Source organism: Batrachochytrium dendrobatidis, assembly GCF_000203795.2.
Source record: "Batrachochytrium dendrobatidis JAM81 unplaced genomic scaffold BATDEscaffold_3, whole genome shotgun sequence".
NCBI classification, from domain to species: Eukaryota; Fungi; Chytridiomycota; class Chytridiomycetes; order Rhizophydiales; genus Batrachochytrium; species Batrachochytrium dendrobatidis.
This window is the reverse complement of record NW_006281101.1, coordinates 1,433,811-1,447,115: the sequence shown is the minus strand read 5'-3', so window position 1 is coordinate 1,447,115 and position 13,305 is coordinate 1,433,811. Positions and strand designations below refer to the sequence as shown.

Here is a 13,305-nt window from a genome sequence, read left to right as displayed (position 1 = left end):
AAACAGAGTATCCAGAATAAATGCAGTTGAATGTGATGATTCAAAAAATGATTCCAAATTGACCATTCTTTTCAGCATGGCATCTTTGTATTTTACCAATTTTATTTCCAGTTGAAACCTATGGTAATCATAATTTTTAGTTTTGTATTCATTCCAAAGTAGACAGCACGTTTTGATAGTCCTGTTCAAGAGCCAAATAGGTTTCATGCAGTCGATCTACTCGCTCATCAAACGGCAATGATTTTAGAACATCACAGTTTTGTTGAAAGATGCGTGCTTTGACAAAAAGCCGGTAGAGACGATTGGCACGCGCATCATTTCTATTCAATTGATGCAGCAACACAATTTCTAAACAGCGATATGCTTGACGCTAAATAGTAGTGTGAGCGTTGGATTGGGTTGGGTTAAAAATCAATCAAAATACTGCCTACCTTGCATAGCTTATATTTGCCACGTATCGCATTAAAGCATTGTGAATCCAATGGAGCAGACAAACCAGCCAAGGCTTTGCATTCCAGTAGACGTTGCACATCACATCGATCACGCAGATCCTGAAACTCATCGTTAGGATCTTCAACAGTTATGTCCACTACAGTTGAATCACCAATAAATTTATTCATCATAGTCGTGTATAGCTTCCGTCCGTGACCTTGATGCTGATAGGGTGGAAGAATAATGAATTGACTAAAAGAATATATAGATATAAAAAAGCAAGATTGAGTCAAGATGCATTCTCCTGTATAACTACCAGACATGTATATTTAGAGCAACACGAGTGTTGTACCTGATGCGCATTCTGCGAGTGTCTGGATAATGATAAAATGGATAGTAGGAAAGATATCCAACAATCTTGTACACAGGACTACCACTAGCAAAGTTTGATTCTTTTTCAAATCTAGATCATTTTACATACATGTATGGGTTATAACATAACACTGTTAGGGATCAACCACACATATATCACAATGATGAATGCTTTAGTGGGTTTAAACCCCCAAATGTTATGCTTACACCAACACAAATTGCCAGTTCTTGTCTTTATCTTCTAGGTAAGATGCACCTTCGATAAACCACAACAAAAAGGTTTGCAGTCGTTTGTGGTACTCTATGAAATTCAAAGTATCAAACGTGCACTACAGAGCCGACATCAAAATAAGCAAAAGTCAGGCAGTTGTAATGATACAATGTACTAATACCATGAGAGCATTACAGATTTGACAAAAAACAAATTCATAGTAGATCTTACCTCGTACATTTCAAATACTTTATTGTCAACAGTATACTCGTGAATCTTTACACCCATAGGACGAAAAGTGTGTTCATCCTGCCTGACCTGTTTCATAAACTGATCGTAGTTATGTGCAGCACCTATAGATTTGACAAGCAAATAATGGTTTAATGTATTGGTTATAATCGAGATGGTATGGAAACAAGCCATTTATACCTGCAGGAATCTTTTGATTGATCATTTCAACCACATTTTGAGGTTGAACTCCAGGAGCAAACATTTTAGAAGCACCTTCGCCAATTCTCGAGGAATAAGTGAACCCTAGATATGTATAAAGCGAACCAGCAGCATAATACAGCTAGTGGTTCAAGAGGGAATACAGTCGATTGGATAGAAGCAGGACAAATATTAGAGCTATTCAGACAAGATCATGTATGGAATCAGCGAGGAATACCTTGATCTTTAAATCCTTGTAACCAAACACCTTCTCTTCATCTCCAAAGACTGGATAAGTGTACAGTGGATGAAAGTCGATGGCATGATCAGCCTCTGAAGCTGTTTTGTTGGCTACAGAGGGATCGTTGTGGGTTGATACTTGAGAATCAAAGATGAACATGGGCTAGTCAGTAGAAATACAACCGAACAGGCTTGCATACAAGATGTCAGATTGACTAAAATACCTAAAGAAAGACAGACAGCATCGTTTGAATTGCAAAGCCATTCTGCCAGTGGATTGTGTGCTGCAAACAGTGCTATGTATTCCAGATAAAGCAAAGGTTAAGGATCTAAACAAGAGTTTCTTGTGCAGTTGATGTTGTTATACCTTCCATCGAACTGCAATTTGAATACTGGACAAATTTGTAAAATCCAAGTCGATTCAATTCCACTGAATTCCCTTCGATTGCGGTATCAACTATAAGCGTTTGAAACTATTTCAAGATGAATTGTCAGTGTTTACTGTCGTGTTCATGTAAAGCGAATCATTAAATAATCGAGTTGAATGCATGAACTGTTCGTTTCATGAAATGATTGTTTTTTAAACTCTGGCATTTCGTGGTAATTTAGTATCGAAACAAGAGTTGTATTTCTGGAATTACTCAAATTAAAGCGCGAGCGTATCCGAGTTTTAGAATACAAATACGAGTTTTTAAAGTATTCAATGGACAGTTTCAATCCGACTAGTTTGTATTATATGAACACTGCATGAAAGAAGAACTGGGAATGTTTATTGAACAAGCAGCCAGTTTTTAATAGGAAAGCGTGACATTTAACCATTGTTTATTCCAAAGCAAAATCAAGGCCGAGTATTTCATTATACATAAACACGGCTGCAATGGTTGAACACAATCTAAACATCGAGGCTCAAAATGGTAAAATCAATCCCATAAAAATGATTGGTATTCAGTCTTGATGGTTTGGATAATAACCAACCGAATGGTATTCCATTTGAATCAAGTCAAACATTAATTCGCTTCTTATAGTTTTCCATGAAAATTCAGAGTGCAGTTGTGCATGCCTGAGGACAAGAGTGCTTATTTTCCAACAAGAGTTTGTGAATCGCGTTCTGATTGGCTACTGCACGCCTGTCTGGATCCAGTTTCCGCCCTAAAACGTTCCCATAAAATATCCAGATTCAGCAACGATATTCAACCCGCATTTCTTCTTGAGTTGAGTATAAAGCCAAACCGATTCCCATTGCAGTTTGTATTCATTTGGTCCCTTTCAAACTTTCATAGCCTGTTTTTTTCCAAGCATGCCCAAAGAAGTCAAGGCCAAGGTTGAAAAGAAGGTTGTTGCTTCCAGCAAGACTGGACGCGCTCTCACCCCATACAATGCCTTTATGAAGACCGAGTTGCCCAAGGTCAAGGCTGCCAAACCTGAAATCTCTCATCGTGAAGCCTTCAAGACCGCTGCGTCCAACTGGAAAAACGCACCTGAAAACCCCGTAAACAAAAAGTAAACCACCCTATCATGGTCTCGAACCGCTTATCCATAATGCAGTAGCTCGTCACCAAGATTCAGTCTTTACAGCTTGTCGTTACTGCAGATCTATCACATCCTCTGTTCTCTGCATATCACCTAGTATACTCTTTAAACTCACAAACTCTATACAACTCGTATTGCTCTGTATATATGCTCGAGGGAGCTGGCTTTATCCCTCGCTCTTTCTATTTATACACTCAATCCCATCATCTCTTCCCATCCCCACTTTGCTGTAGCCTGTACATTTGGTTGGTCACTTATTCTTGCTCGGTGTCTCTTGGACACCACCTTTCATACCTGTTCCAGCCTTCTGGACTCGGGTGATTCTACAAAATAAAATTCAACTATTATTACTGCATACTGTCGCTTTGATTTCGATGAATATTTAACATGTCTGTAAAGCACATTGAAGCTGTTACTCAATATTGGTTTCAACCCAATCGCATCAACTTGAAAGCAATAGTTTGCATATCTCGAGTTGAATTGAGCCACAATGCATTCATTATTTTCGAGTAACAATGGATGATCTCTATCAATACATTGTCAATCTATTTGTTTTCAACCACTTTATATGCATGATACTGCCTTGTATCGATCGTTTACAATTGCAATCCCATCAGATGTTCGTTTTTACTCTCAAACAAGTTTAGTCTTGAAAAATTCAACTCTAGAAACTTGCAAACTATTGCTGGATGCCAGTAAGTCGAGAAGAATGTGCTTCATGCTTTGATAGATACCTCGTTCATTTTTTAAACTTGTGCTTGATATAGTTTCAAGTTCAAAAGGTTATCAAGGATGGTAGGTAGCTGTGTTTCGATATAATCCACACGAGTCATGTTTCATGTCCAACTATTAAAAGACTGCTAATGCATCTACTATTTTCAACCTGTGATACTAACATCTCCTTGAACGAACATGCATCCAACAAACTCGTGCATGACATGAATAGCCCATGAGGACGGCATCTGGACAATTGCATGCAGTCGCAGAGGAAACAAATTTGTAACTGGTTCAGTAGATGATACAGTTAAAGTCTGGTAAGATGGTCCCATCTATAAAAGATCTAGCCGTTACCTACACTACTTGAGGCATCGATACTATTCATTACAATCATATCCAGCATAAGTTGATACTTTATTGTTTAGGAACGCCGAGTCAATGTCTTTGATGCATACATTGGAAGGACACCAACTTGGCGTGAATTCAGTCGACATCTCACCCAGCGGAGCATGTGGGTTTGGCATGAATCTACAGCTGAAAAAGCTTACATCTTGTATGGATTGGAATTAATACATGAGATGTTGTGGTTATATCCTATAGATGCTGTATCAACATCGCTGGACAGCCAGATCCGCATTTGGGATCTCGTATCTCACTCGTTAGTCAAATCAATCGAGGCTGGTCCAGGTCAGTTTTCATCAATCATGAACCCTAACAGGATGCATAACTTACTATTAAGTTGGATGGTTCTCATATATTGGAATGTGTCAAGTCAAGGCATGGTCAGTCGCATTTTCACCAGATGGTCGACAGATCTCAACTGGAACTCACAATGGAAACATTAATTGCTGGACAGTGGAAACGGGTGAAAAGGATCGAACTCTAGAAACTCGTGGAAAGTTTGTCATGTCGCTTGCATATGTAAGTCGTTATGTGTGGTATTTACAAGATAAAGCTACTGATTTAATGGATTATTACTCATGACAGAGTCCCAATGGAATTCTACTTGCAAGTGGAGCAGAGAACGGATCCATTCATATCTTTGATGTTCCAACAGGAAAACTTCTTCATTCACTACCAGGTGGGCAATTATCTGTGCATTAGACTTGTCTACATGACATGTAGTAAATGGTTTGAATTTGGCATTTTAATCATCTGTTTAAACCAACAGGACACTCAATGGCTATCCGATCCATGACATTTTCAACCGATTCACAATTGCTCATCACCGCATCGGATGATCGACGAATCAACATTTATGATGTGTATGTACTGACTTTGTCGACATGTTGCTTGCAGCATATATCTCACTAACGTTTACATGCTGATTCACAAATACCAGACATCACGCCAACTGTCTATCAACATTATCAGGTCACCAATCGTGGGTACTTTCAGTTGCTGTCTCACCCAATACAACTCACTTTGCGTCTGGATCAAGTGATAAACGTGTCAAGGTCTGGGATATCAATTCTCGTCAGTGTGTGCATACTTTTGATGCACACACTGACCAAGTTTGGGGCGTGGCTTATAACGAAGACGGATCAAGACTTGTGAGCGTTTCTGACGATCGAAGTATTATTGTTTATAATGTATTTGGTGTCTGAAACGTCGGAATATAAATCGAGAATAAACCAGGTGTTTACAAATGCTAATACCACTCTACTCTGTAATTTCAACGTGACATTAACTCATCTACATACTATGCCAACTTTAAAATCAATCTTCAAATCATAAGTAGTCCGATTCTTCAGTTTATAATACGCATCATCTTTGAATGGTAGACATGATTCACCAAAATGCTAAACGTCGTATTGTAGTCTGTTGGGTGAAATATCATTTGACATTGCGAACAGCCCAGTCAACAGCCTCTGCAAACCGACGCACATTGCCAGTGTTCAGTCCAGCCATGGAGATACGGCCATTGTCAGTCATGTAGACATGGTTTTTTTCGCGAAGAATCTTGACTTGAGAGGCTAAACATATTGTAAAAACATCACTGCATCTTAGTACCCACAAACTATTTGTCTTGGAGATGAACAAAACTTACGAGTGAGACCAGTGAATGAAAACATGCCAATCTGGTCAACGATATGATTCCACGTGCCAGGAGTCCCAAGAGCCTTCAAAGCCTCAAAAAGTGCCTTGCGCATAGAAATGATACGGTCTGCCATACTTTTAAGCTGAATCTCCCTAATCACCGTACATTATTAGTAAACACTAAAGGGTTGGGTTTGTGAAAAACAGATCGACTCACCACTCTCGATACATTTCGGGAGAGTTGAGAACAAGCGACACAATACGGCCGCCAAATGCAGGCGGGTTAGAGTATCCAGCTCGCACCAACTTGCAAATTTGGCTATTGGCTCTGACTGCAGTGTCTGGATCTTTGGTAATGATGGATAAACATCCTGTACGCTCATTATACAAACCAAAGTTTTTGGCATAGGACTGAGCAATCAACATTTCAAATCCTTGGTCGACAAAGTATCGAACAGACTGAGCATCCTTGTCAAGGTTTCCACTAGCAAACCCTTGGTATGCACAGTCAAAAAAGATCAAATGATTTTTTTCCTAAAATAGTAGCAATCCACACAGTTTAATAAAAACAAATAAACTTGTCCAACTTTGTGATCAAAACAGCTTACACGAGCAACTTGAGCAATCATTTTCCATTGATCCATCGTGGGGTCCACACCAGTGGGATTGTGAGCACAGGGATGGAGCAGTAAAATGGATCCATTTGGCGCTTCCTTTAGTATAGTTTATACATATTAAAATACTGGTTGGCTGAAAAGTTTTTAGATTAAACCAACCATGTACCTTGAATGTCTTGAGGATTTCTTCAATAAAAAGACCGCGAGTCTCGGGGTTCCAGTATTTGTATTCACGGATATCCTTGAATCCAGCATCATTAAAAATGGCGCGATGGTTTCCTACAATAAAAACGGTGTCGTTTAAATAACTGCATGCTGGCAGTTTCTGTGTGATTTCAACCTACCCCAAGTGGGATTTGAAATATAGACGGGAGACATGTTGAACCTAGCCAAAAAATCTGCACCCATTCGCACCGCTCCAGTTCCAGAGATGGACTGAGCAGCAGTATACTAGTAGCATTTGAATAATTTTCGTTTGAGGATAAAAAGTAATTGTGTTGGCAAATTAGAAAAGGCTAGGGTTAGATATCAACTATTCAATTTACCACCGTGTTCACATAAAACACTAAATCAGGGTGTCAAAATGCATATATATAGCATTGTTTCTTGATCTCATTAAAGGCTACTGGTCTTTCTCCTGGTGATTTTCATGTACGGTTGCATTTTACATGAATACGGCAATAACATTCCAAAACTCACCCTTTTTTCACGAATCACGGGAGAGTCTGCACCGAGAATTAAACGTGCCGAGGCCTCTGCAAAGCTGCGAATGCCATCAATGGGAAGATACTCGTGGTCCAGAGATGAGTTTTCGATAATCATGCGTTCTGCCTATTGATATTGTGAATTCGGGACATAGAGTTTGAAATGAATAGAAAATACTCGAGATTAGCAAGCCGATTCTGCACGGAAGAAATCCAGAATGTAGAGTCTGATGGCTTTGATGTGAATGCAAATAAAAAAGAACCACCAAAGTGATAGGATAGTATATACGATTGAATAGACATGATCAGTGTATCAATAGCATGCCATTGTATCGCACAGATTGAAATTTGCTGATTGTAAAGCCATCCAATATGCCATATACTGACTGCAACTTCACACACAAGAGCAGCCATGTATTCACAGCAGCACTGACCTTTTTAACAACAGGCAGAATCCATGGGTTTCCATCATTGTCTCTGTAGGCACCAACACCCAGATTGATTTTGAGAGGGTTAGGGTCAGCTTTGTAGGAAGCAGTCAGATGGAAGATGGGGTCAGGAGGAGCCAGAGGGGTGTTTCCAAAGTGCGAGGCTGCAGACAGTGAGGCCATTGAGCAACAAGTTGTTAGAGTGATTGATATTCATTGAATTCATAATGGTTGACCTGCTAGATTAGCTTTGATACCATAAGCAGCAATGAAAAATCAAGTTTCCTATTGGACTTACTCATGGCAGCAGAAGACTTTAAATGCTTGGATATGGAGGCAAGGCGAGATTGAGCCTGAGAGGACGAGGACATTGTTGGCTGGTCAGCGGTAAATATAACAAGCACCAGCTTGGATTTGGTCTTCAATTTATTGCCGTATTCACATGAATACAAACCTTTTTGTATTTTATTCTGCAGTGATTGCTTCAGAATAGGCAATACTTACTGTCTTCTCATTCCATATTGACTGCTTCAAAACACAATGTCTGTCATATAGTACAAACTATAGTTTTGATTCTGTTATTTCTCTCATTGTACGATCACCAAGTTTAAAACCAGATTCATTGCATTTTAAATATTGGGGTTGACTGTTGATGCTGTCAATACAACCGCAAATTCATATTTGTTACCCTAAAATGTCAAATACGCTCGCGCTCTAATCCAAAAAAACAGATTGCACATTTAAAAATACAAGTTGTTTCCATGCTAATCACACAATGTTTACAAGAGAGTTGGAGACTGGATAAATGTGGGATTTATTGAGAGTGTTGCGAGCATTTATTCAATTGTATACAGAGATGAGCAGAGAACACAGTATTCATTCAATATGGTGTCAAGTACCAGTTATGAGATGTACATCCTTATTTTGGTCTATTTGTGTGAATACGGCTCACGACAATTCAAGAGTGCTGGTTACAGCCTGTTGCTGTTGATTGGTTTATATTCTCCTGTAATGCCTTTTGGCTGATCCGCCTCTAATTCAAATTTCGCCTGTTGCTGAATTAGCATTTGGTTGAATAGGCTATTTGTCATACTCTTCATGATTGTTACTTCATTCCTTTGAACTTATTACCTACCCTGTTTATACTATTCCACTACTACTATATTTACCATTAGGCATCTAATATGACTTCGATGCACTACATCGTTCCTACTGAGTCATGGGCTTCAAACGGTCTCGACTCTTCCTCCGACTCCATCAAGACTTCGGTATCCACTGCCACTTTTCCCCAATCGACCCAAGAAACCCCATGCAAGCCTTTGTGCAGTTCACAGAATATCTCTTCCAACACTGCAACGACTGGCATGACTATTGCAAAAGTACAAACTCTGGTAGCTGACGCCACATCCATCACCGCTATTTGTCCAGCTAAAGAGTCGCAGCTTACTCTGCAATCTCAGTATCCATATAGTCTAGAGCAATCTAGTAAGTATGATATGCTACCAGTCTTATCATAGCATACTATCAGTAGCTAGTTCACTATAAGGTTTAAGGCTTTTACTTACCAAATTTTGAAATCTTATTTCAAGCAGAAATTTCATTAAGCAATACTTGCAATCCCAGATCCGCTTCTTCCGCCTCAAGTCTTTCTGCTACACTCTCATCTGGTGCATGTGATGAAGAAGCCTTTCCCGCACCTACCGTCTTTGCTGCTCGTTTATCCTACTCCGCAGTTGCTGCTACAGGTCATGCTCATAGAATCCCTCATGCCATGGCAATTCCCTCTGTCCATTACGGGGTTCACCAATTGGCGGTAACTACTCCTTGCGAATCTTCCCTTTCTCCATCCATTTTGCCACATACCGCTTCCTTTTCACCTCCCAAAACTATTGGTTTGTCTACATCACCTACTCACGGTGAATCTGATCTTGATCTACAAATCCAATCCTGCATGTCTAATCTTGGTCATACTAACCCGGTCGAGCTTGAAACACAGTCGTATGCTTCTGATACTACCCTGCCACAATCGACTGAGAATTTAGCTTTGGAAAATGATAAATACTTGAATGATGGTGAATATACAACCAGTTGTAAAAGCTCGTCCAGCCATGAGTCTGACTTACAAAACGAGACGGGTTTGCAATCTAAGCAAGATGATCATTTAATGGAACAGCATATGGAGTCTGCTGATGGTCAACTCTTGGATCCGCAACACATGCACATGTATTCCTATATTCCACCACCTCCCATGGGATTTTCATATGGCCATATTCATCCAGACTATTATTATATATCCCCTCAATTCCAGCAACTACCAGGTGATGCTTCCGCTAATTCTCCCTCTCCAAGCCATGCAGAGTTGGAGGTAGCAAATTCCATCACCGCGTCTGCCTCTCCTTCTACAGTGGTTAATGATCTTGAGCCTTTGGGTTCGCCATCTGAAATACAATCTCCTACAACTTCAGTGATCACAGCGTCTCATTCATACCCCATGAATTCTCAGTTTCAAAACTATTCTCAATTTCAGCAGTACAAATCTGTTCCAGTGCATCCATATTACCCTTCTCACCAACACCCCATATATTATCCAGGCTATGCGCCACATGGAATATATGCTAATCAAGGCGGTATTCCCATGTCTGCTCCTTCATCTTCATCATGCACTTATCCGGCTGCAGGTAATGGCAGCGGTGGTAGATACATGCTTCTCGCTCAGTATCAGCAACCATTTTCTTCTACAAACTATAATGGCCTTCAGCCCATTGCAGACCCAGCCATGACTCACCCTGCCGCATTGAGCTCGAATTTTTTCAACCAAACCCAGGTAGCTTTTGATTCTACATCAAACACTGCTAATACTGGAGACACGGTTGAAGGCCAAAAAAAGTTGCACTCGTATGGAGAAAATCAGCCTTATCACTCTCGTCCATTTCAGCAAGGGAAAAAAGCTAATTATTTTGCACCTCGACAATCAAAGTCTTACCACCAAAATCAACAGCAGACCTATCCCCATCCAAGCAATCAACGTGCACGATCAACCTCGATAAGTTCTAATGCTAGTACTGCTACATCTGGTCACTCCAAACGGCAGTATGGAAATAGCAGTTCTCGTGGTCAGAATCAACAACAATATCACCACGCAAGCAATAATATGCGAGCTCAAGAGAGAAAAAATAGTTTTGGTGGTAGTGACAATGGACACAATTTTTACATGACTACTAATATTTATGTTCGCAAGCTGAGTCCGCATGTTACAGATGCTGATTTTGTTGAGCTGTGCAAAGAGTAAGTTTAAAACTAATCACCAGGTCTATACACTCTTGTTTCTATATCAATATGATTGTATATTAGATGACTAGTATGCAACCCCATATTTATAATTTAAAATGCAAGGCTATTTCGTTTTTGATTTCTAACACACCTTGTCTTGATCAACACTTTACATGAACAACTTTATCTCAAAGATTTGGTAAAATTGTTTCATCCAAAGCAATTATAGATCCAATGACAAATATGTGCAAAGGGTTTGGTTTTGTCATGTATGAAACGATTGAAGAGACCCAACAGGCTACTCTTGGTTTGGTGGTAAAGGGATACGAGGTAGCCCCTGCGAAAATTGGACCAAGAAACATGGCTGTTAGTCCAAATCAAGCATTACCTGCACTCGATATTAATACCAAGGTAAATGATTGTATTGGATTTTGTAGATTTACATGAAAAGCATTTGTGTTCTAATGCGTTTGTTGGAATAGGAACTTTCCGCTGATCAAGAGACGAGTTTGTACGTAGCATGTCTTCCACAGGACATGAATGAAGAAGGGTTACTTGAGTTATTTTCAGACTTTAAACCCATTTCTTCTCGTGTTATGTTTGAAAATAATGTCAGTCGTGGCATGGGCTTCATCAAGTAGGTTATATCAAGTGTATTTGACTCCTCTATTGATATTCTGCCAGATTTTTAAACAATCGATTGTCAATCTTATTTACACCATTTGGGATCATTTATTCAATTAGATTTTCGGATCGCCAAGCTGCCAAATCAGCTATTACAAAGTTTAATGGAGCAGTCATTCCTGGAGCAAGTCGAGCACTACGTGTGAGTGTTGCCGAGCCTCCTGGACAGCGTCGACACAAGAATTCGCACTATAAACACCACTATATGTCGCGCAATCAGCATTACAATTTACAATCAGCAAACTCGGCAAAGCCATTATATTTTCATGTATGTTTTGACGAGTATTGTCGTGATACTGATGAGTATACAATTCAGCTTATATTATCATTGATTATGGTTTAATTTTAGGCACCCCAGCAAGTTCCTTGGACACCCAATCCATATAGTCCTCAAGCTTTTGGACAGACTGGCATGTATGCTCCTTATTATGGGTAAGACAATTTTGCAGACTTTTCTGATTCAAGCAGAATTTACCTTTATTGATGATATTACTACTAATGATCAACTAACGCCTATTTTTGGTTACATTGTAATTGATTGTCCTTGTATGGTTGCTTGATATAAAACAGTATGTACTCTTATCCCGAGTTGCCAATCATGTATGGCGATGTCAATGGGTATCCGGATACAGTAAAGACAGGCATAGATGTTTCAGAGAATACGGCCAACACACCCCAATTGTACTCAACCAACTCATATGATACAGAGTTTCATTCCGCCAAATGTTCAACAGGTGATAGCGATGATCATTCCACGCGTGATGGGTATACCTTGACAAAAGAGTTTACGCATACTGGCACGGATTCCAGTAGCGATGTTGTTGTTTTAATGGATGGAAAGGTGTATACTGACAATGGCCACGAGTACAGCTGTAATCAAAATGGATTTGAAGATAATGTGTCGGATGTCACTGAGCGCGAATATGTATTGGATTCCAATGGGTTGAATGATGACATGGTTGAGTGTGTTGGTAAAGCACTTGAAAAGCAGTGTGTAGTTTGAAGATGATTTGAGTCTGATTGAAACATGCTGTGAGAATATGTTTGACTCAGTTATGAATGTATGCAGCATCAGCATAATATAGCCTGTATTTCCGTGTGTTGGATTCAATAAAATTGGTTGTGCCCAATTTCCCACGTGACTTGCAATACATTACATCGCACATGAACATTTGACCACTTTGTCCATGTCCTGGGGGAATTCGCAGTGTCAGTGAAGTCCAGACTGAGACCTGTTTAATGCCCAATACTCTATTGTATTCATAATACATTGTTTGGTGGTTAGAGAGCCACGAAAAAAGTTGTATGGCTTCATCTTTGGCTGTTGCTCCGTCCTGCTATTGTTCAAACATCTTGCTGCTCCATTTTAATCTTGTCGGTCTCTGTCAACCTTGCTAGATCCGGTCCATGGGTGACTCGGCTTATTTGCTATCAGTTTGCTTTTGCCCTGTCTCCCATTCTCTCATCAGCTTTAGACTGCTCATTCATCATTGTCGTGATATACTGTTGCCATGTTCTAAACTGCTCTTTGGAGTGTTCAAATTACACGAGTTATTGGTTCCGCCTGTCCGGCTTCGAGTCGATAACAACTTGCTGTCAGATTCAATATTCAACCTGCTTATTACTGCATA

General features: G+C 39.8%; 5 protein-coding genes across 5 annotated transcripts; 3 read left to right on the top strand and 2 right to left on the bottom strand.

The window, feature by feature from the left end:
- Positions 1-85: 85 nt before the first annotated feature.
- Positions 86-1,278, bottom strand: BATDEDRAFT_19091 (histone acetyltransferase catalytic subunit HAT1). The gene is made up of 5 exons (XM_006677146.1): positions 1,247-1,278; positions 1,012-1,133; positions 785-895; positions 432-684; positions 86-370 (listed from the first exon to the last, which is right to left on the bottom strand). The coding sequence occupies exons 1-5, from the start codon at positions 1,253-1,255 to the stop codon at positions 149-151; spliced, it is 717 nt and encodes a 238-aa protein (XP_006677209.1). The 5' UTR covers positions 1,256-1,278; the 3' UTR covers positions 86-148.
- Positions 1,279-3,008: 1,730 nt separating this feature from the next.
- Positions 3,009-3,182, top strand: BATDEDRAFT_7789 (uncharacterized protein; the record flags this gene model as incomplete). The annotated part of the gene is made up of 1 exon (XM_006677049.1): positions 3,009-3,182. A coding segment is annotated over one exon (174 nt), but the record flags the coding sequence as incomplete, so codon positions are not given.
- A 678-nt stretch (positions 3,183-3,860) lies between these two features.
- BATDEDRAFT_36759 (uncharacterized protein) lies at positions 3,861-5,587 on the top strand. The gene is made up of 9 exons (XM_006677424.1): positions 3,861-3,909; positions 3,982-4,009; positions 4,161-4,248; positions 4,357-4,442; positions 4,532-4,618; positions 4,704-4,852; positions 4,919-5,012; positions 5,103-5,196; positions 5,274-5,587. Exons 1-9 carry the CDS (start codon positions 3,904-3,906, stop codon positions 5,536-5,538), a joined length of 897 nt encoding a protein of 298 aa, XP_006677487.1. The 5' UTR covers positions 3,861-3,903; the 3' UTR covers positions 5,539-5,587.
- Positions 5,588-5,664: 77 nt separating this feature from the next.
- On the bottom strand, positions 5,665-7,903 carry BATDEDRAFT_19087 (uncharacterized protein; the record flags this gene model as incomplete). Its single annotated transcript, XM_006677145.1, has 8 exons — positions 5,665-5,907; positions 5,982-6,124; positions 6,189-6,505; positions 6,580-6,684; positions 6,755-6,867; positions 6,933-7,038; positions 7,288-7,419; positions 7,727-7,903. 8 exons carry the CDS (start codon positions 7,901-7,903, stop codon positions 5,768-5,770), a joined length of 1,233 nt encoding a protein of 410 aa, XP_006677208.1. The 3' UTR covers positions 5,665-5,767.
- A 1,001-nt stretch (positions 7,904-8,904) lies between these two features.
- On the top strand, positions 8,905-12,802 carry BATDEDRAFT_34672 (uncharacterized protein; the record flags this gene model as incomplete). Its single annotated transcript, XM_006677386.1, has 7 exons — positions 8,905-9,205; positions 9,310-11,005; positions 11,185-11,401; positions 11,473-11,627; positions 11,735-11,942; positions 12,024-12,106; positions 12,245-12,802. The coding sequence occupies 7 exons, from the start codon at positions 8,905-8,907 to the stop codon at positions 12,675-12,677; spliced, it is 3,093 nt and encodes a 1,030-aa protein (XP_006677449.1). The 3' UTR covers positions 12,678-12,802.
- Positions 12,803-13,305: the final 503 nt, after the last annotated feature.

Excerpts from the sequence above, each read along its gene's own strand:
- BATDEDRAFT_19091 (XM_006677146.1), bottom strand. Across the intron at positions 685-784 it reads ACTCGCAGAATGCGCATCAG|TCAATTCATTATTCTTCCAC; the intron begins GTACAACACTCG and ends ATATTCTTTTAG. Across the intron at positions 371-431 it reads GCAAATATAAGCTATGCAAG|CGTCAAGCATATCGCTGTTT; the intron begins GTAGGCAGTATT and ends ACTACTATTTAG.
- BATDEDRAFT_36759 (XM_006677424.1), top strand. Across the intron at positions 4,443-4,531 it reads CATCTCACCCAGCGGAGCAT|ATGCTGTATCAACATCGCTG; the intron begins GTGGGTTTGGCA and ends TATATCCTATAG. Across the intron at positions 5,013-5,102 it reads ACTTCTTCATTCACTACCAG|GACACTCAATGGCTATCCGA; the intron begins GTGGGCAATTAT and ends TTAAACCAACAG.